Source organism: Ranitomeya variabilis, chromosome 2 (assembly GCF_051348905.1).
Source record: "Ranitomeya variabilis isolate aRanVar5 chromosome 2, aRanVar5.hap1, whole genome shotgun sequence".
Classification (NCBI taxonomy): Eukaryota; Metazoa; Chordata; class Amphibia; order Anura; family Dendrobatidae; genus Ranitomeya; species Ranitomeya variabilis.
This window is the reverse complement of record NC_135233.1, coordinates 372,823,971-372,847,225: the sequence shown is the minus strand read 5'-3', so window position 1 is coordinate 372,847,225 and position 23,255 is coordinate 372,823,971. Positions and strand designations below refer to the sequence as shown.

The 23,255-nt window shown below is 48.2% G+C and overlaps 1 protein-coding gene across 2 annotated transcripts; it reads left to right on the top strand.

Moving 5' to 3' along the window:
* Nucleotides 1–471: 471 nt before the first annotated feature.
* On the top strand, nucleotides 472–23,255 carry LOC143806064 (G-patch domain and KOW motifs-containing protein-like). Of its 2 annotated transcripts, XM_077286003.1 has the most exons (8): nucleotides 472–820; nucleotides 3,929–4,080; nucleotides 6,031–6,164; nucleotides 15,049–15,155; nucleotides 16,032–16,239; nucleotides 16,324–16,456; nucleotides 22,152–22,239; nucleotides 23,048–23,255. In XM_077286003.1, the coding sequence occupies exons 1-7, from the start codon at nucleotides 669–671 to the stop codon at nucleotides 22,208–22,210; spliced, it is 945 nt and encodes a 314-aa protein (XP_077142118.1). In that variant the 5' UTR covers nucleotides 472–668; the 3' UTR covers nucleotides 22,211–22,239; nucleotides 23,048–23,255. The 2 variants fall into 2 exon arrangements, with proteins under 2 accessions (XP_077142118.1, XP_077142119.1); XM_077286004.1 differs by lacking the exon at nucleotides 22,152–22,239 and having other exon boundaries at nucleotides 662–820.

The window sequence follows — 23,255 nt, the reverse complement described above, 5'->3', positions numbered from 1 at the left end:
CGCCGGCTGTACGACGCGGCTCCAGGGACCGCGCCATACGGATATGTAACAAATGGCGCCAATATTAACCGAGGCAGAGTGGCCCCCAGGTGCCTTAGGCCTCAGCCACTCTTGGTGTACTGGGTGCTGACTTCACACTGCCTCAGCCTTATGGGAAATGCCAATGCCTCCCTGTATGGCCGCCTGGCTGAGGCACTGCCGCAGTGACCCTTCTTTAGCTCTTGGGGACAGTGTAACCTCTGACTTCTCTGCACATTAATAATATGACTTATAATAACAAAGAGATTCCGTCTGACTGTGGAATTTTGTATAGTTTATTGCAAAAATAAAAAACATGACTGAAAGCAACAAATCAGAGCTCAGCTTTCATTCTGTAAACTGCTTTGGAAAAATGAAAGGCGAGTCCTGATTGGCTTGTCCTCCTACAATGCTTGTTTACATGAATAAGACTCCCAGTAAGGAAGCTGCCATTATAGTATAATGTACGTCGGCGCTACCAGCTGCTGCTGGTCACACTCCAACTCTCAGCTAAAGTGAGAATTAAAGACGTCTAGCGTGACCTGCTGGGAGTCGTAGTTTTCTGACAGCTCGGCTGACTGAGCTGCGCCTCATCAAAGAACTACGTTACCCGGCATGCCGCGCGATACACGGGCGCTTAAGTTCCCAACATGCAATGCGAGGTGAATGGGGAAATAATGATGGCGGACTCCGGTTCTTCTCAGGCTCCGGTATCTTTCGGGTTCAGTCGCGTCTCCAGACCGAAGCTTGTCACTAGCGGCCTTAAGGAGGCGGAAGATGGGGAGGAGAAGGAGCTGCTGAGGTGAGAGCAGTGGGCAGTCAGCCTTACCAGTCAGGAGGCTGGGAGTAGTAGTCCTCAGTATTGTCGCCTTCTATCCCTGCCCGTCCTGTAAGTCTGAGTGCACACAGCGGATATTTCTCAGGGATCCGTCAGATTATTTTTGTTCTGGAAGAATCCCATCAGATTTACCGTGTGGAAATACCGTCCCCGTTACTGCCCTGCAGCGTCCTGTCATCATGTGACCGCTGCAGACAATCACTGGCCCCAGTGACGGACGGGGATGTCATCGCTGCAGGACGGGTGTAGGGTCACCATACATGGGGGGGATCGGGCTGGGCCCTCTGTCTTACACGGCAGCGATCAGAGCAGGCTCCTGTCACTGCTGTTAATTTAAATGGCGCGGTGAATCGGTAACCGTAGCGTCTAAATGGGGCGTCCTTCGCTGTTTGCGGAGGGCTGATGGGTTGTCATAGCAGCTGAGGGTCTTCAGAAGGTTCCCACCACAGGCCGGGGTCCACAGACGTGCCAAGATGGCGGTGATGGGGCCTTCAGCAAGTCCTCAGCTGCTATGGCAATCGCAGGGTCAACTCTCATAAGGGAAAAAAAAATAGACTGGAATAAAAAGACATATTTGATGTCTCACCGTCCATAATCACTGAAAATATAAAACTGATGAATCTGGACGATAAAGAAAAAATCTAAACCCCTGAATTACAGCAGCAATTGTACTACAAAACAATCCACATGTTGTATCTAACCAAAAAATGGTATCAATAAAATCCACATCTCGCCAAAAAACGAGTCCTGTTGTGTCCCCATTGATAAATAAAATAATAAATTAATAATAAAAAAATAATAAATATATTGGTTGTTGAAAATAGCGACACAAATTAAAAAAAACTTCTATTTTTTTTTTTAAATTCTTTCTTTATAAAATTTAGATTTTTTTTTTTTTTTTTTTTTTTTACCAATAAGATAATGGAATAAAACTAACTACTCATGTCTGATATCGCACTGACACGGAGAATCATGTTGTCAGGTAATTTTTACCACAAAACAAACACCTTTTTTTCCCACTATTTTAACAGAATTTATTTTTTCACTATTTTTCAGTACATTATAGGATAATATTAATGTAATTCGTAAGTATAAATCATCCCACAGAAAATCATCAACAGAAAAAAAGTCTCTTGGAAATGCAGCTGTAATGCAGCGCTGCCCTCTTATGTTTGGTCACCGCTTGTCTTCTGCGCTCTCGCTGCGCCGTCTGTCTCTTGGGGCCTGATAACGTGTCATCTGCAGTCGCCAAACACTGTCCAGCGCGCTCACATGGCAGATCACTGGGGACATGACATCATCCGACCCCCGGTGATGTCACTCTGGCACACAAGGAGCGAGGAACGCAGAAGCAGCAAGGTTAGGTGATGTGTAAGGAAGAGACGCCGCTGTCAGCAGAGTTTAGTGATGGAGAATTCATGTTCTCTATTTTTTCCATTCGTTTTGGAAAATGTTCCTGTTACTCATCAGTATACGCCGCAGGCTATTAGCGCGTGAGCCGACTTGTGCGCACCTCCTGGGATTGATGGTGATGAGACCAGAGGTGTATTACAGATGCGTCACAGCAGGAAACTATCACTCAGGCCCCACTATTACCTATCCTAAGGATGGTCGACATCTTCTGGATCAGTGGGGGTCCGACTGCTTATCCCGAGAATGTGACCCTGACATAATTTTCTTATTTTCTATGGGACTGCCAGAGATAGCAGAATACACTGACATGCATAATTAACGGAGTTAGTGTGATCAGTCAATTCAGAACCGAATTCTCAGGTTCAGTGGGGGTCCCAGCTTTTAGGCCCCTACTGGTCTGCAAGTGGTTGCCTATCTTTGGAAAAGACAATAACTTTTAAAGGGAATCTGTCACCAGGTTTTTGCCACCTAAGTAGCATAATATAGGGACACAGACCTTGATTCTAGTGATGTGTCACTTACAAAGCTGTGTGCTGTAGTTTTGATTAATCTTTCTGATAAAAACTGTAATTTGATCTCTAGAGGACTAGTAAACTTGTGGCAATGTAGTCCTCCATATTCATGAGCTCTGTATAACCCCACCACTGATTGGCAGCTTCCCATGTGTACACTGTTGTCAGAGGTGTGGGCAGAGTTATACAGGGCTCAGATTCGCAGCTCTGCTAGATCTACTGCAGATAAAATTATGAATTTATCAAAACAGCAGCACACAGCCCAGTAAGTGACACACAGCTGGAATCAGTGTCTCTGCCCCTACATCATGCTGCTCTCAGATGGGATAGAAATGATTGCTGATGGATTTCCTTTTAAAGGATTATTCCCCAACCATCAAATTAGGCCCTATATTCATCCGTAGCGATTCTCAAGATTGGGTATCTGTGACTCTTGAAACCGAGGCTGTACCGATGTGGAGGTGTGCGGTCTCTGCTTTATTCACTGTTAATGGGATGGCAGAAATAGCTGAACACCGACAGACAAATAGTCAATGAATGGAGCAAAGGTTGAGTGTGTGCATCTGCGCCATACAAGATGCGGCAGTAGGGTCCTAGTCTCTGGGTTACAGTGCCCTGATGGGGGTCTCAAAGGTCAGACCCCAGTGATCAGCAAGGTTTTCCCTGTCCTATGCATAGGGGATGGTTCTTTTTGGCAATGTTTATTTTTATCTTTTTAATCACTTATATAGTGCCACTAATTACACGGCGCTTCACACACATTTTCGCCACTGTGCCCATTGGGGCTCACAATCTAAATGTCCTATCAGTATGTCTAAACATTCACACCTGAGTGTGACTATAATGATCCTCTACTTGTGGCCAGTAGCCCCTCGCGCCTCAGTCATGGAGCCCTCCAGTCTCTAAACCGTTCCTGCTACCTTGCTTTATTCTTCTGTGTGTACTGATTAGATGGGCACTAGAGAAGAAGCTTTTGTTCATTCTGATCTCATTGCTCATGGGTGGGATGCGTGAAATACAGTGCTGGAGCAGCAGAGCAGTAGAAGAGCTCTAGGAAGGACTCTGTGCTTTTTTTTTTTTTTTTGTATTGACTGTTTAGATCGTGGAAGAAAATATTTTTAAGCATTAATATTTTTGCTCTTTGTAGCACTAAACCTGTCCAGGAGGCCAAATCTCTCATGATCCCACTGATACAGAAGAACATGTGGTCCCAGCAGAGTAAAGAGAGAAATGAAAATGGCGGCACACAGACGGAGCTGGACCCGGTGCTCTCGCAGGCCGTACAGGAGCTTATTGACGGTACAGTCTCATTACTGATTGCATCCATTCACTCTTCTAGTGTCAGATTGAATCAGAGAGTATGCAAACCCCTGCAAAATAGAATAGGGCATGGCAGCAATTTTAAAGGGGCTGTCCAGGCTTGGTGTTAAAGTCTGCAGTCACTTTATGTGAATCCTCACAGCATGCAGTGTGCGCACTGTCATGATTCTCTGGCACTGGGAGCAGGTGGTCATATGACTGCAGATATGTGATTTACATACTTCCGGAAACATTTTGGGTTGACTTGGCAGGCCTTGTTCCATTCTCTTGCATTGAGCAGGGCTGCACACATCTAGTCTGCTCGTGACCACATGTATGCATATCACATATTTGCAATCACGCACCCACCAACATCCGGCACCGGAGAATCATGACAGTGTGCACAGAGCGTGCTGTGAAGATTCACAAGTCTGCAGTCACACAGTGACAGTTTCCTGAAGCTTGGCTGTAAGCCCGTCTGTTGCTTATGAGCTGTGTAGTTTGTAAATGTGAACATTGGACGTACTTAAAGGGAGGTTTCATACTAACCAGCCATTTTATACTGAAGCTTGTCCAACATGGTGTAGCCTTAGAAAATCCTAGCGAGGAGCTTCCCCTGACCATACAGTCCCTCATATCGACCATTCCAGCAACCTGCCGGGCATCGTCTGCCAGCGAGAGCTTATCTTACCGGTGGCACCATGGCTCATAGAGGGCGTTTCTGAGTGGGGCATCGTTTTCCCCATAACATCCATGGGGAGGAACATGAGGTGCCCCCAGATCCATTATTGGACTCTCCACTCCTTGCTGCTTACAAATGCAATACTATTAATGACACCAATGGCATTTCGGCAGATTTTCATACAAAACATGATTAGACTGATATCTAGCTCAAAATATCAAATTATTTTTTATTTAAGTGGTAAAAAAAAATAAAACTGAAACTTGGTAAAAAAAAAATCTTTTTCCCGCTTGTCACCATTTTCCAAGAGTTTTAACGTTTTCAATTTTCGGGATAATGAGCTGTGAGGACTTGGTTTTTTTTTGTTTTTTTTAGCCCTGAGCCGATGTTTTATTGATATAATATTTGGGTAGATACAATTTTTTGATCACCTTTTATTGCATTTTATTTTTGTGTTATTGCGATTGCCGAAAAAAACGCTATTCTGGCATTTTGATTTTTTTTCTCGCTACATGGTTTAACGAGCGAATTAATGTATTTTATATTTTGATAGATCAGACTTTTATTAACGCAGGGAAACCGCGTGTTTTTTTTTTTTTTTTTTAATGTGGGGGGAAAAGGGGGTGATTTGAATTTTTTTTTTTTTTTTTTTTGCCCATATTGTGTAAAACTTTTTTTTTTCTTTTATAACTTTCCACTGTATTTGTTAGTCGCTTTAGGGGACTTGAACCTGCTATCATCTGATCATTTGCACTACACGGCAGCGCTATAGTACTATTGTTTACAGTGTAAATCGCATTCTCCTATGAATGATGGCTACAGGAGCTCCGTGATTACTGGCATGGGGGTCTTCAGATTAACAGTGGCATTTAACAGATTAACAGCCACGGCCGGAGGTCCGCTTCAGCAATGACTATTAGAGGCAGATGGCGGAATATCACAACCATCATCTAACGGGAAACATTTGGGATCAGCTGCAAGGAGACAACTTACGGTGGACATAGTACATCTTATGTCCTTAAGGATGAGACTTCTGCCCGGTAATGTAGAATTTTGGCTAATACAGGTCTTGGTGAATGCTCAGGAGGAAGGGGACGGGTCCATAGCATATCCTCCCTAAGACCACCCAATTGTGCAGTCAGAGCAGATAACTCTTGATGCTTTGATTTGTTCCCACCACCTTACATTTAAAAAAAATATATATATATATTAATATATATATTATATATCTTTTTTTTTTTTTTTTTTTTTTTTTTAATCTTGTAAAGAGTCCCGGAAAAAAGATCAGGATGATTCTGATGGGAGCAACCAAACGATCAGCATCCCCCTACTAGTGCAAAACAAAGTACCCGATGGCTACGAAGACAGAGACAAAGTAAACGTGAGCCTGCGGCCGGAGTCTGTAAGTCGTCTCTCCCCCTTCTTGTCTGTTTATAGGGAATCTGTCTCTGTTGCTTTGCAGAGATGGAGCCTGTGTGTCACAGCCCGGGCCCGACCATATAGACGAGCTGTAGCTGCTGGTTGTAGTAGTCGGTCAGAAGGAGGGGAGGTGAGTATTGTCTGAGGCCCTGGCAGAGGCTGTTGCTCTCCTCCATGACGCTTCCGTTCATCTAAGTAGCATGGTATGTGCTATAGCAGCGGAGCTTGATCTCGCCTCAATAAATCGCAACAGCGAAGTACAAGAAGCTCAGTGGCCGGACATGTATATTATGTTTTTTTTCAGTTTATATCTCCGGCCACTGAACTCAAAGGTCCTCTGCTATAACACCTGTCATCACTACTTAGATAAAGCGACAGAGGGGAGTAACATCACATGCATGGGATACCCCTGCCCGCGCCACCAGCAGAGAATATCACCTTACCTTCCCTTCTATGCCATTAATGCAAACCATCAGCGAAATCTCCTCCACATGGTCGGGCACAGACCATTACACCAGATACGGCGGGCGCACCATCATCAATTTATCTCAGCACAGTAACTTTTATTTTTTTTTTTTAAAAGCATCCAATTGTGGAAATGTTTAATTTTCTATCATCTATCGATTAGACAGCACTTTTGTTTGTGAGACTATCCCTTTAATTATAATGGCCTGGCTTCTCTTACGCATAAGGATTGGTGATAAGCGAACGTTCTTGAATAAGGCTGTATCCGAGCATGCTCGTGTGCTAACCGAGTGACTTCGGCGTGCTCGGAAAATACGCTAGCGTCTCCGCGGCTGCATGTCTCATGACTGTTCGACAGCCATAACACATGCAGGGATAACCTAACAAGAAAAAAATCCGTTCATGTGTTGTACCTGTTGAACACCCGTGAGACATGCAGCAACGTATTACCTGAGCACACTGAAGACACTGTTAGCATCCGAGCATGCTCAGATAACACCCTTTCTCCTTCGCCTCATTGGGGGACACAGGACAGTGGGTGTATGCTGCTGCCGCTAGGAGGCTGACACTATGTAAATATATAAACATTAACTCCTCCTCTGCAGTATACATCCACACTGGCTCCAGCTAAAGCAGTTCATTCTTAGTGTCTGTAGGAGGCCCATGGGTCTGCTATTCAGAACACAATTTTTTTTTTTTTTTTTTATTCTATTCACCTTTTTTAATATTTTTCCTTTTAAAGGATTACAGAGGCGACAGATCCTTTCAGGGTTCCATCTCCCCCAACCAACAACAGGCGGGAACGTGGAGTGTCGCCTTCACGTACCCCCTCCTGCACCATTCGCATCCCTGAGCTATTCTAGGGGCGACTGGTCTTTTCAGGGCACTGATCTTCCCGCACCAACAACAGACAGGAACATGGAGTGTCGCCTCCAGGTACCCCTTTCTACAGCCAGGCTTACTAATGCTGGACTAACAGCCCTGACCCATCCTGGGGGAGTTAACCCCTAGGATGTCCAGAGGCACCCACTGCATCACCACTGATAGAACAGCAGTGATGGAAGGAGGCGGACGGTCCCTCTCCACATTCCTAACAAAGAAATGGTTCCTGCATCGTCAACGCTGCAGCACCCGACCTGCAGGCAGAGCAGTCGAGCAGACAGGATGGGTAAGCGCCCAGATCGGGCCCGGCAAGGGGGGGTTCCTTTAGCGCGCTCGGTTTCCCCCGGGTGCGTCCCTGCCGGCGCCGGAAATGTAGCCCCCGGTTTTAGCGTTTGCTAGGCCGCAACCCGGAAGCTCGCGTTACGCCGGTCCTCTTGGCGCTTCTCGCTCACATTGAGACTGCCTTTCCTGCTCCCGGCAGCCATCTTTTCCTTTCCGGCTGCCTCTCAGCCTCACAAACATCCCAGCAGCTATTGCCAGCCGGATTGATAACACCGGGAGGTTCTTACAGGACCTGGGTAAGAGTTGTGCGCGGTGATTAGCCACCAACACTCTCTATTGGGGAATTGAGTCAGGACATACTGAGGTACACATGTCATTCTCCAAGACATTTAAGAGGGCACCAAGACGCATACAGTGTTTTTTACCTCATGTACCACCTGTCAGACAGGGACAGAGTACTCCACTCTGCCAGGCCTGTGATCCCGAATGCGCTCAGGAGCCCCCCGCCGCTACCGAACCCAGTGTACCTAGCCCCTCTGGGTGGGCTTCGTCACTGTCGCAGTCCATGGCTTTACTAGCTAAAGCGACCGAGTCCCTCCAAGACCCTTCATCGGGTCGGGGCATCTGCCTGTCTTAGAGTTCCTCCACCACACGGGAACTGTCAGCCTGTAGGGGCCGTTCTCAGTCAAAAGATATACAGGCATCTATAAAACGGACCCGTAGCACGTCTCCCGGGCCCTCTCGCACCTCACCAGGGGTTCGCAGCAATCAGGACTCTGAGTACAAGTCTGACGGGCCCCTCGACCTCGATTTGCCGGATTATCAGGCAATGGAGGATAGTCTCATAGAGGCTGTCAACCAGACTTTGAAGGTTGACGAGGACTTTATCTCCATCCTGGATGACGAGGTGTCCTTCAAAAGGACCAAACGTCCTCATAGGGTGTTTGCCAATCACCGAGTTTCAGGACATGGCTTTTTACGGCTTATAGAGAGGCTGGACAAACGTTTCTCAGGTCAGAAGCCTCTTGACGCAAGATACCCTTTTTCACTGGATCGGCGTAAGCAGTGGACAGAATCCCCCTCCGGTTGATCAACCTGTATCCCGTCTGGCTTCCAAAACCCTTTTATCCTTACCAGACGGATCTTCGATTAAAGATCCCGAGGACCTGGCGATGGGATATATACCAGAATGGCAAGCCAGGGGGATTCGGTATGCCTGTCAAACTTTAGAGCGGCGGGAGTTGAAACCCTTTTCCCAGCTGCAGTCGGAGTATGGTCTTAGAGCATCTGGGGGCTCCAGTATGCACAAGTACGGTATGCGTTTGTGGCTCAAAATGAAGGGGATTGTTTCCGAATTCAAAGCGACTTAGTATTGGACTACATCTGTGGAGTGGGGACAACGAGGTGTGTTATCTCATCTCTGTATAAGAAGTTACTCCATACTCACTTATTGGGATATCCGATTGGCGCGAGGGCTAAATGGGAAAGAGAGTTGGGTCGCTTAGAGGATGAAACGTGGGAGGCTGTACTAGAATGGATACCGAAATTATCACTAAATGAGCCATATAGACTTTCCCAGCTTTATATTGTACACAGAGTGTATAGATCCCCGGATGTCCTGTGCAGAGCTAAGTTAAGATCAGACTCGGAATGCCCTAGATGTAGGAATGATAGTGCTGGAATGTTTCATATCTTGTGGAGGTGTCCGAGATGGCCTGTTTTTTTGTTTTTGGTTGGTGGTTATAAGTCGGATAGAAGGGGCATATAGATGTGTGATTCCAAGAGAACCTTTGGTGTGCGTGTTGGGGTATGTGGATGAGATAGTTGTGGATAATAAGCTGAAAATAGCAATCGCTAAACTACTATACATGGCTCGGAAGGTCATAGCCAGAAATTGGATCAAAGAGGAGCCTCCCTCGAGGGGAGAATATATTAAATATGTGAAGCAGGTCATTACCCTGGAGAAGGGTGTATATCAGAAAAGAGGGAAGATGGTCCTGTACGATAAATTATGGATGCCTTTTGCTGGAACTAGGTTAGGGGAAGTTACGGGAAGCAAGGCTTGAAGAGGGTTCGCTTATATACCAATGGTTTATATGTTCAAAATAAGTCAGTGTATACGGATAATATATATAATACTACAAGACATGTTAAGAGAAAAGCGTGAGCTGTCTAAAAAAGGGAAAGGAGGGGTGGATAAGGAGGGGTCAAGAGTGGAGAAAATGAAAATTTGTCTTAATGTGAAATGTTTTATTTTAATTTTATACTTAATAAAAAATATTTGAGTGAAAAAAGATCCCAAGGACCATCTGATAGAGAATCTTGCCCATTTGGTTTTTGAAGCCTCGGGCTCAGCCCTCTCTCCCTCTTTCGCAGCGACGTGGGTAGCCAAAACAATGGTCTCCTGGACAGATACTCTGAGCAGATCCATACAGGGTAGTAATCTTCCCCCAGAAGCAGCGGTTCTGGCAATCAGATCGCTTTAGCCAGAGACTATTTGGTACACGCTTCTCTGGATGTGGCTAACTGCTTTGCGCTTGCGGCCTCAAATGCCATCTCTATGAGGCGGACACTGGCTCAGGGAATGGCGAGCGGACCCTGCGTCCAAAGAGTCCCTAACCTCTCTGTCTTACCAGAGCGGTTGTTTGTTCAGAGAGAAGCTGGATCGGCTTATCTCTAACGACACATGTGGAAACAGTAAGGTCCCCAGGTTTCGTGTAAGACCAATCAGTCGTGGAAGAGCCGACTAAGAAGTCCAGATCTAAGGGATCCCGGTCCCATAGATTCTCACCTAATTGACTCGTGGCATTATCCGGTCGACACCAGCCGAGTAGGCGGCCATCTACTCCGGTTTAGTCATGCCTGGCTTCCTGTCGTTCACAGCGAATGAGTCAGGGACCTGGTATCCTCCGTGACAAATAGAATTTTCTTCCCGCCCCCCCCCAGCAAGGTTCTTCCCCTCTCGTCCACCCAAAAGCGAAGGCGCGGACACGATCCCTTTTCGGGCCATCGATTTGTTTGTCAAGATGGGATCATTATTTCGATACCAGAAAAGCAGAGGTTCGAGGGGTTTGACTCGAACCTATTTGTGGTCCTGAGGAGGGGTAGAACAGAGGCCCATCCTGGACCTAAAACTCCTCAACAAATTTGTCAGGATCCGGCAGTTCAGGATGAAGTCCCTCCCCTCTATCATCTCCTCGATGGAGAAGGGGAGTTCCTAGCATCCATCGACAGTTCACTGCCTGGCCTTTCGGCCCCACCACCACACCCAGAGTGTTCTCGAAGGTCATGGCGGCCATCATGTCCATTTTGCACTCTCGGATCATGGTCGTATTGCCTTTCCTAGACGACCTTCTAATCAAGGGACTGTCCTTCCAGGCCTGCGTGGAGTGCGTGCGTTTCACTATGGATACTCTTTCTCACCTGGGCTGGATAATAAGCTTAAGCAAGTTTTCCCCTGTTCCAGCTCAGATATCCTTTTTAGGCATGACCCTGGACACTTTCTGAGGGTTGGTGAATCCCCCCGAGACGAGGTCTTAGCCCTTCAACAGGGAGCCCGGGCACCTTGTCGTCCTTATCCTCACTCTCTTTGCTTCAGCATGGGGATCCTGGGCAAGATGATGGCAGCAATGGAAGCTATTCCCTTTGTCCAGCTACACTTTCGTCCTCTGCAGCATGCGCTGCTGGCAGCCTGGGACAGCAACCTATTCTCCCTCGACCGACGGTGCCGTTTTTCTCTGCGGGACAAGCAGAATCGCGCCTCCCCTCCCGATCAACGTCCTGGAGATTCGGGCGATCTGGTTGTCCCTGCAGCATTTACATCGTCTTCTGGCAGGTTGCCCCATCCGAGTTCATCATCCGCTGGGCAGAGAGAAACCACTCAGTCATCTTGGCAGTTCACATCCCAGATGTGGAAAACTGGGCGGCAGACTTCCTCAGCCATCAGTGCCTCGCTTCGGGAGAGTGGTCATTTCATCTGAAGGTCTTCCAACAGATTTGTCATTACTGGGGGACTCCGGTCGTGGATCTGATGGCATCAAGACTAAACGCCAAGGTGCTAGAATTCATAGCTCGGTCCCGGGATCCAAAAGCCATCAGGATGGATGCCTTGGTTCTTCTGTCGGTTTCATTTTCCGTACGTGTTTCCCTCACTTCCGTTACCCACGAGGGTCATAAGTAAGATCAAGCTGGAGGGGGTCACAGTGATCCTGGTTGCTCTGGACTGGCCACACAGGGCGTGGTATGCAGAGTTGGTGCAACTTGTCGTCGACGTTCCCTGGCGATTACCGGATCGTCCGGACTTGCTCTCCCAGGGCCCGATTTGCCACCAGAACTCAGGTGCCATGTGTTTAACGGCATGGCCGTTGAATCCTGGGTCCTGAGCTAAGCTGGGTTCTCCAGAGGTAGTGTCCACCATGATTAGCGCTCGGAAGCCTGTATCTGTGCGCATCTTTCAGCGCACCTGGAAAACTCTTTTCGCATGGTGTAGAGACTGCGGTCGTCCTCCTCTATCTTCTCCATTCCCACCTTTTGGAGTTTCTTATTCAAAATTTTTAGTGTTTTATAATACAATACACAAATAAAACAAACATATCAACAGGTTCAAATGAACACACCATGGCATAGTAACTACCGAAATAGAGAATTGTTTAGTTACATGAAAACAAACAACTCCATACGGTATCAACAGTAGTTTGCAAATGACTATTGACAACCTGTTAAACCTAAATAACAAGAAGAAGAGAAGAAATGTTTATAAGGACCATGAGGACAAATCACTAAGGCAGACGGAGTATGTACTATGATACCGGGATAAGGTAGCAATTATCTTATCCTCATCGATGTACCAAAATATGCTAAGAAGGATTCCCAATAAAACCATTTTGCAGCCACTTGTGTATGGTCCATATTGGGGTTTCTTCAGTCTGTCTGGACTCGGGTATAGCGCTTAGTTCCCTCAGGTTGGTTTCCGCCTTATCTATTTTGTTCCAGTGCAGGATCGCTTCCAAGCCGCAGGTGAGGTCTTTCATTCAGGGGGTCTCCCACATGTTGCCTCCTTATATAGAAAGCCTTTGGATGTCTGGGACCTCAACTTGGTCCTCCCTACAGGAGTCTCCTTTCGAACCTCTGCGGGACGTTTCGCTAACCCACCTTTCATGGAAGGGCGCTTTCCTTGTTGCGGTGACGTCAATCAGGTGGGTTTCAGAGCTGGCCCACTCTGTCCTGTTGAGCTCCTTTTCTAATTTTCCACCAGGACAAGGTGGTCCATCCTTCTTAGCCAAGGTGGTCTCCTCTTTTCACCTTAAGGTACCTTCACACGAAACGACATCGCTAGCGATCCGTGACGTTGCAGCGTCCTGGCTAGCGATATCGTTTCGTTTGACACGCAGCAGCGATCAGGATCCTGCTGTGATGTCGCTGGTCGCTGAATAAAGTCCAGAACTTTATTTGGTCGTCCGATTGCTGTGTATCGTTGTGTTTGAAAGCAAAAGCAACGATACCAGCGATGTTTTACACTGGTAACCAGGGTAAACATCGGGTTACCAAGCGCAGGGCCGCGCTTAGTAACCCGATGTTTACCCTGGTTAGCAGCGTTAAAGTAAAAAAACAAACAGTACATGCTCACCTGCGCGTCCTCCAGCGTCTGCTTCCTGACACTGACTGAGCGCCGGCCCTAAAGTGAAAGTGAAAGCACAGCGGTGACGTCACCGCTGTGCTGTTAGGGCCGGAGCTCAGTCAGTGTCAGGAAGCAGACGCTGGGGGACGCGCAGGTGAGTATGCACTGTTTGGTTTTTTTTACTTTTACGCTGGTAACCAGGGTAAACATCGGGTTACTAAGCGCGGCCCTGCGCTTAGCAACCCGATGGTTACCCGGGGACCTCGGCATCGTTGGTCGCTGGAGAGCGGTCTGTGTGACAGCTCTCCAGCGATCAAACAGCGACGCTGCAGCGATCGGCATCGTTGTCGCTATCGCTGCAGCGTCGCTTCGTGTGAAGGTACCTTTAGTGAGGATATTGTCCTGCCCTTGTTTTACCCGACACCGGTACATCGGGTGGAGAGGGCTCTTCACACTCTGGATTTGGTGAGGGCTCTCAGGAGCTACATCTCAAGGACAGCGTCCTTATGTAAGTCGAACGCTTTATTCATTCTTCCTGAGGGTCACAGGAAGGGACTCGCCACTTCAAAATCCACAATAGCCAGGTGGATACACTTGGCTCTTCAAGAGTCATACCGTCTCAGGGGCAAGCCTATCCCAGTGGGGATTAAGGGTATGTGCACACGTCAGGATTTCTTCAGAATTTTTTGCGGATTTCCCATGAAATTGGAGTGTCAGGAAAAAAACACAAAAATTCCGCCAAAAAAAAAAAAAAAACATGCATGCGGATTTCTGGCAGAAATGTCCGGATTTTGTCAGGAAAATTTCTGCAAGAAATCCTGACGTGTGCACATACACTAAGGCGCACTCCACTTGGTCGGTGGGTGCTTCTTGGGCCATTCTGCACCAGATGTCGGTGGAACAGGTCTGCACATATTCTCTAACGCTGCAACGTTCAGGCTTCTGCAGATGCGGGCTTGGGCAGGCGTATCTTTCAGGCTGTGGTAGTGCATGTATAGACAGTTGATACATGGGGTTTGAATTCCCCACCCAGGGACTGCTTTAGGACATCCCATGGTCCTGTGTCCCCAAATGAGGCGAAGGAGAAACATGGATTTTTGTGTAGTCCCCATAAAATCCTTTTCTACAAGCCACTCATTGGGGGACACAGCACCCCCCCATCCTGTTGGCCTGATGGCTGTGTTTGTTCTTCACTGAACTGGTTGGGGCTGGAGCCAGTGGGAGGTGTATACTGCAGAGGAGGAGGAGCTAATATTTGATATATTCACTTAGTGTCGGCCTCCTAGTGGCAGCAGCATAACACCCATGGTCCTGTGTCCCCCCCCCCCCCCCCCCCCCAAATGAGTGGCTCGGAGAAAAGGATTTTACGGTGAGTACTCAACAATCCATGGATCCCAGCACGCTCGCTGATCAATAATAAGGATATATACTGACTGCAATCTGTTGTAAGCACATTGTAGTAATTGCTGTTGTGGTTACTAGTGTCTCTGGTGGTCCGTGCCCTTCTTAACCCGTAATAACCAGATCCTGTGACTCCTTCCCTCTGCAGTGCTGGACAATGACGTGGCTCCGGTGCAGCAATACGTTAAGCCATCCTGAAATCATGTTTTTTTTTCAACAGGCGGGGGCTGCAGACTATGAAGTGGTCGCTGTGGAGCAATATGGCATGGCAATGATGAGAGGAATGGGCTGGAAAGGGGGAGAAGGCGTCGGAAAGACAATTAAACAGTGCGTATGATATATGGCCAGCAAATATTATTGGACTATCCTAATCATAGAACATGGATTTTTGTCCCATAAAAGATCATTAAAACATAAAACGTCTCGAAAAGCAGCATTTGATTGCGGACTGACTTCTTATTTGCTTTGGTACTGTTCTGGTTGCTGTACATGGTGTATACACCAGCCACTTTTGGACCGGGTGTCAGACCCACACGTATCTGATACTGAAGACCTATCCTTAGCATAAGTCATCAGTATAAAAGTCCAGGACAGTTCCTTTAGTAATTGCTGGAAGGGAATTATGTCTCGTTAGCCATGGTCACTTTGGGGGACAATTTGCCATCTTTTTGGATTAATATGGCTTTACAGAAAGCAGTATTGTAAAGGCTTGGGCTACTTTCACACTAGCGTCGTACGACGCATGACGAATTGCGTCGTTGCGACGTACCGACGCAAGCAGTGAAAGCGCCGCACAACGGGGGCAGCGGATGCTGTTTTTCAACGCATCCGCTGCCCCATTGTGAGGTGCGGGGAGGAGGGGGCGGAGTTCCGGCCGCACATGTGCGGTCGGAAATGGCGGACACGGCGCACCAAAAAAAGTTACATGCAATTTTTTTGGTGCCGACGCAACCGTCGCACGACGGTTGTGACGTGTGGCAATGCGTCGCTAATGTTAGTCTATGGACAAAGAATGCATCCTGCAAACAATTTTGCAGGATGCGTTTTTTAGCCACAACGACGCATTGCGACGTGCAGTGCACGACACAAGTGTGAAAGTAGCCTAAGTAGATGTTTGTCTCAACCAACCACTGCATAAGAAAAAGTAAATCTCCCAAAAAATATAATTGAGTCAATCTCTATCATTGTTTCCTTTCCACATAGGGATTTGAAGCCTTTAGAGCAAAAGCGCTGTCCCAATGGGCTAGGACTCGGAGCCGACCGGTCTGCTATCAATGATCTGGAGCCCCAGAAGACACATAGACCCTTGAAACAAGGAGACAAACCAGAAGATGAAGAAGAAGCAAAAGGCCTTGGCCCGGGCAGCGCAGTGTTAATACAGAGCGGTACCCACAAGGAGCTGTATGGGAAGGTGCGGTTAGTGATTGTCCTTGTATATGGAAACACATGTCGTGTCCTCATTACCCCCGATCACCATTATCTGGTCTCTGTGTAGGTGGAGGGCCTGGATGCCGACAACTGTAGAGCAATGGTGAAGCTGGCGATCGGTGGAGAAGTCGTCACCGTCTCCAAGTTTACGTTACGATTGGTCAGCAGAGCAGAATACAACAAATACGCGAAGGATCTCAGTAAGTACGAGACGTGATTATTCTCCAGCCATTCGCGATGATCGGAAGCGACATAAGACAGACGCGCCCTGTGACGCCCTTTCTGATTTATTGCACCGCGCTGCACCCACACAATATAAGCTCACGTGACGGGCGTACCACCGCTGTATGATCCCAGTCCGCAGCCTCACTTGGCTCTTATCTCCACCAATGTCCGGGATCAGATCTTTTAAAGTAAATTTCAGCTTCTCCGACTCTTTGCAGTTCTTTAGCCTGCAGAAAGGACTACCGTATTTTCCGGCGTATAAGACGACCCCCCAACTTTTCCAGTTAAAATATAAAATCTTCTTAAAAGTCGGGGGTCTTCTTATACGCCGTATGTCATCTTATAGGGCCGGTGACTAAAGTGCCTTTTGGGTGGGAGTGGTCCCGATGACGACGAGGGGGCGTCTCACAGGAAAGTGTGAGTGGACTATCCCCCATTACCTCATCGTAGCGCTGAAGCGTGGGGTCTCTGCTGGGAGCGGCGGCTCCTCTTTGTGCCGCGTGAGTGCTGTGCTGTGGGGCGGCGGCTCCTCTTCTGCAGTGTGGGGCCTCTGTGCGGCGGCGTATCTTCATGCAGTCAGTCGGGACTCCTCCGGCATCTTCTTAAAGCCCGGAGGCCCCGCCGGCAGCTACACTGCTGCGATGCGGTGGCCTCCGGGAAAATGGCCGCTGGGGGCGGCGCATGCTCAGATTCAGATCTCGTCCCAAGATCTCGGGAGACGAGATCTGAATCTGAGCAGCGGCCATTTTCCCGGAGGCAGCTCCATTGCTGCGATGCGGTGGCCTCCGGGAAAATGGCCGCTGGGGGCGGCGCATGCTCAGATTCAGATCTCGTCCCGAGATCTCGGGAGACGAGATCTGAATCTGAGCAGCGGCCATTTTCCCGGAGGCAGCTCCATTGCTGCGATGTGGTGGCCTCCGGGAAAATGGCCGCTGGGGGCGGCGCATGCTCAGATTCAGATCTCGTCCCGAGATCTCGGGAGACGAGATCTGAATCTGAGCAGCGGCCATTTTCCCGGAGGCCACCGCATCGCAGCAGTGTAGCTGCCGGCGGGGCCTCCGGGCTTTAAGGAGATGCCGGAGGAGCCCCGACTGACTGCATGAAGACACGCCGCCGCACAGAGGCCCCACACTGCAGAAGAGGAGCCGCCGCCCCACAGCACAGCACCCATGCGGCACAAAGAGGAGCAGCAGCCGCCGCTCCCAGCACAGAGACCCCACGCTGCAGCACTTTCCTGTGAGACGCCCCCTCGTCGTCATCAGGACCACTCCCCCACCCACCCACCATATACACCCGGTGTACAAGACGATACCCGGCGTATAAGACGACCCCCGACTTTTAAGAAGATTTTCAGGGGTTAAAAAGTCGTCTTATACGCCGGAAAATACGGTAATTATTTGGTTACCATGATATGTGCTTGCACAAGGGTTACTGATTGACTGGTTTGGCCAGGTTTATAGTCCTGCCGTCACTTTACACTTATCCTAGGAAAGTCTGTGACCTGAGCTCTGGTGGGAGATGACTGGTCGTACATCCTTCTCGTGTATTCATTCGGGGTAAGGAGGGAGCAGCTTGTTTCTAAAATAATGTAGTTTAGGTTAATTACAGCTAGTGCCCCTGATTGTCGTGTGGTCGCTCCAGACCCAAGTCCTGTGTTCGACGTTCAACATGGGATGTAGTTCCTTGAGCCTGTCATAGCTGTTGTGTAGTGGAGGAGGCTGGTTTTGGCAGTGGCAGATCGAACTATTCCGTGCTAATCAATGGGTCTGTAAAAAAATCTAAAACAGCACAGGAATGATACTGATAATAATAATAATAATAATTTTTATTTATATAGCGCCAACATATTCCGCAGCGCTTTACAACTTATAGAGGGGACTTGTACAGACAATAGACTTTACAGCATAACAGAAATCACAGTTCAAAATAGATACCAGGAGGAATGAGGGCCCTGCTCGCAAGCTTACAAACTATAAGGAAAAGGGGAGACACGAGAGGTGGATGGTAACAATTGCTTTAGTTATTTGGACCAGCCATAGTGTAAGGCTCGGGTGTTCATGTAAAGCTGCATGAACCAGTTAACAGCCTAAGTATGTAGCAGTACAGACACAGAGGGCTATTAACTGCATAAAGTGTATGAGAACATGATGCAAGGAACCTGATTATGTGTTTTGTTTTTTTTTCTATTTTTAATAGGCCACACAGGGATAGTTAGGTTAATGCGTTGAGGCGGTAGGCCAGTCTGAACAAATGCGTTTTTAGGGCACGCTTAAAACTGTGGGGATTGGGGATTAATCGTATTAACCTAGGTAGTGCATTCCAAAGAATCGGCGCAGCACGTGTAAAGTCTTGGAGACGGGAGTGGGAGGTTCTGATTATTGAGGATGCTAACCTGAGGTCATTAGCGGAGCGGATGGCACGGGTAGGGTGGTAGACTGAGACCAGAGAGGAGATGTAGGGTGGTGCTGAGCCATGGAGTGCTTTGTGGATGAGGGTAGTAGTTTTGTACTGGATTCTGGAGTGGATGGGTAGCCAGTGTAATGACTGGCACAAGGTAGAGGCATCGGTGTAACGGTTGGTGAGGAATATGATCCTGGCAGCAGCATTCAGGACAGATTGGAGCGGGGAGAGTGTGGTAAGAGGGAGGCCGATTAGTAGAGAGTTACAATAGTCCAGACGGGAATGAATAAGAGAAACAGTAAGAGTTTTTGCAGAGTCGAAAGTAAGAAAAGGGCGAATTCTAGAAATGTTTTTGAGATGCAGATAAGAGCGAGCCAGTGATCGGATGTGGGGGGTGAATGAAAGCTCGGAATCAAGGATGACCCCAAGGCAGCGGGCATGTTGCTTTGGAGTAATGATTGAACCGCACACGGAGATGGCAATGTCAGGCAAAGGTAGGTTAGTAGAGGGAGAGAACACGAGGAGTTCAGTTTTTGACAGGTTCAGTTTCAGATAGAGGGAGGACATGATGTTAGAGACAGCGGTAAGACAATCACTGGTGTTTTCTAAGAAGGTCGGAGTGAAAGCAGGAGAAGAGGTGTATATTTGGGTGTCATCAGCATAGAGATGGTACTGGAAACCATCATTAGAGACTTTAATGAGGGCAGTTTCAGTAGAGTGTAAAGAGCGGAAGCCAGATTGAAGAGGGTCGAGAAGAGAGTTATCTGAGAGATAGCGGGTAAGACTGGAGTGGACCAGGCGTTCCAGGAGTTTAGAGATGAAGGGAAGATTAGAGACAGGTCTATAATTGGCGGCACAGTTTTGGTCGAGGGAGGGTTTTTTAAGTAATGGATGTATAATGGCATGCTTAAATGAGGAGGGAAAAATACCGGAAGTGAGGTAAAGGTTGAATATTTTTGTTAGGCGAGAGGTGACAGCCAGGGAAAGGGACTGGAGGAGATGTGACGGAATGGGGTCACTGGTGCAAGTGGTCGGGCGAGAAGATGCAAGGAGCCTGCTTACTTCTTCTTCCGTAACTGGTTCAAAGTCAGAGAGTGAACTAGATGCAGTGGGGGAGGGAGGACAGTGCCTGGTATGAAGAGATTGGGAGATGATTTCCTGTCGAATGTGGTCAATTTTTTCTTTGAAGTAATTGGCCAGATCGTCAGTGCGGAGATCTGTGGTTGGGGCCTGCTCTCTTGGGTTGAGTAGGGACTGGAAGGTGTCAAAGAGACGTTTAGGGTTATTGGACAGTGAGGTGATGAGGGTGTTGAAATAGGTTTGTTTGGAGAGGTGAAGGGCAGAGTTGTATGTTTTTAGCATGAACTTATAATGGATGAAATCTTCGGGTAGATTAGATTTTCTCCACAGACGTTCGGCGCACCTGGAGCATCGCTGCAGGAAGCGTGTTTGCAGCGTGTGCCACGGTTGTCGCCGTCTGTGTCGAGTTGCTCTATGTATAGGAGGTGCAGCTTCATCCAGGGCACTTTGCAGGGTTTCATTGTAATGTTTCAGAGCAGAATCAGGACATGAGATGGAGGAGATTGGGGCCAATTAGGAATGCAAGTTCTTCATAAGTTTCTGGGTGTTAATGGCCTGTATGTTTCTATAAGTGTGGAAAGTGGGGGTGACCTGAGCGGGATGGCAGTTCTTGATAGAGAATGAAAGAAGGTTGTGGTCAGAGAGCGGGAGAGGGGTGTTTGTGAAATCATCCACTGAGCAGAGTCGGGAGAAGACCAAGTCAAGGGAGTTTCCATCTTCATGCGTTGGAGAGTTAGTATGCTGCAAGAGGCCGAAAGAGGAGGTTAGAGATAAAAGGTGAGAAGCAGACGGGGAAAGGGGAGAAGCAGTGGGGATGTTGAAATCACCCATGATAAGGGTGGGGGTGTCACAGGAGAGAAAGTGTGGAAGCCAGGTGGCAAAGTGATCCAGGAACTGATGAGAGGGGCCAGGAGGACGATACACCACCGCCAAAAAAATATTGTGTGCCGGATCTAATGTTTGGTCTGTGTCTCCATTTCTACTGATAGTAGAAATGGAGACACAGACCAAACATTAGATCCGGCACACAATATTTTTTTTTTTTTCCAGTGGGTCTCAACTGTCTGTCATTAGACAAATGTGACTAATGTCATGTGAGCTGTAATCTGCAAGAGATAAGTGTGATTTTTATATATATATATATATATATATATAATCACTTATTTTACATATACTGTACACACACAGGCGTGCTTCAATACACTAGACCAGTGGTGGCAAACCTATGGCACGGACAGGGGGCACTCTGAGCCCTCTCTGTGGGTATGCGTGCCGCCACCACAGCACTCCCAACATCTAGGAGTGTAACGATCGCAGTCACAAAGGGTACGACCGGGCCCATGCTAAGAGGGGCCCGCCAACGCCAAATTCATATGGATGTGCGTCCAAGTACGCACAGTCCGGGGCAGAAACCCTCCAGGTCCCTATGCTGACATACACGCCGCCGGCCAATCAAAGGCCGACAGCAGATGTCCGCTTACCAGCGGCATGTAGTGCATGAGGTCACTGCCATGCACCACCCGTGCAGCACACCAAAGTCGGCTGCCGGTTACAGAACAGGATGCCACACAGCGTGGGAGCCAGGAAGGTGAGAATAAGAACAGAAGGGGCTCAGGATGGGGACATTATACCAGGATGGAAGGGGGGAGTTGTTATACCAGGATGGATGGAGTGGGCAGGTGGCGTTATACCAGGATGGATGGGGGGTGGCGTTATGCCAGGATGTGGTGGGGGGGAAGCTTTATACCAGGATGTGCTAGTAAGGGGAGCTTTATACCAGGATGGGGGAATGTTCTACCAGAATGCAGACAAACACCTCAGTATTCAGGTTAAATTGCTGTGTTGGCACTACGTGATTTATCTGACTTTATCCCAAAGTCAGTTTTGGGCTTCAGTTTGGGCACTGTCTCTGGAAGCGTCGCTATCACTACCTTACACCTTGTGTATGAACGATGCCTGGAACATTAACCTTGAAAATCCAAGCACATGACCATTAAATCCTGCCAGCCCTTTCCGATGTGTGGGGCAGTCTCAGAAATGTCTGTAGAAGATGTTTTGAGCCCCACGACCTTGGTGTGTTGGACAGAAACTGGACATATCCTGGAAGGTAAACACAAGCCCCCAAAACAGCGTCCAGGGATTACCCCTCTGGTGCCGAATCCACAGTCATATTTTCTCTCCGTCCCACAGATATAAAGCAGGACATGCTGGAGACTGTGATCCCCAAAGAGGAGAGGGAGAACATGTGATGGTGGTGCTGGGAAAACATCGCGGCCAGGCAAGTAGACAAGTCTCAGAATATATCCTGCTGCATTCAGGGAGACGCCAACTGGAGCTACAGCCGCAGCTTCGGGGGGGATCTCTCTGGTTTCACTGAGCACATAATAATGCATGCATTTAACCCTTTAAACTTAAACCGACATCCGTATATAAACTTTACAACGTATTTGTCCATTTGCCAATAGGGGGAGCCACTTTATACCTCCTAATGATGGGTACATAAGGAAAGAGGGCGGAGGCCAGCACCTACACAGCAGGATAGACCTTCACATTTTGACAAATTTCCCACCCCCCCCCCCCCCAGATGCTGTGTGCGTGCGGCCCGAATCATGACAGACGCTGTGTGCGTGCCGCCGGTGTGTTTTAACATGAAATAATGTAGAGATTCATGAAGAACAAACTCTGAAAAACTGTCCGGGACATGGCTGGTTAATGTGAGGCTGTTCCCCCGGAGCTTCGGGCTTCCTTTCAGGACCACCCATGAGGACCCTTCCAGTGTCAGTGATGGCCTCCATCATGCTTCCAGACTACACTCAGCGTCCAGGGTTCTCGTTGTGCTTTGTGTTTCTGTGGCTGCAGCCGTGTTTGACATCTGACTCTTACATGCAAATGATGCCGCACACAAATCCGGTGTCGGACACCGACCGCAGCAGCTGCGGAGATGTACAGCTCAGATTGTGCTCTGCCCAGAGGTCGGTTGTGACCGGAGGCTCTGCAACACTACAACTCCCATCATGTCCTGCCGGCTGGAGACAGAAGGGGTCGTGTATCTTCTGACTCACCATACTTTTCCCTTTCTTTCCTAGGTGGGGAAGATACTCCATAGAGAGCGGCAGAAAAGCCAGGCGCTGGTGCAGCTGGAGGGGGACATCGATGCCACCTTCAGCTACGACGTCATATGTCACTACACCGCCATGCGAGAGGACTGACCGCTGCCTCAACCAATGATGACACGACATTTTGTGCATTTGTCTTTTTTAATTAGTACCAGTAAATAAACAGTTTTTTGCACAA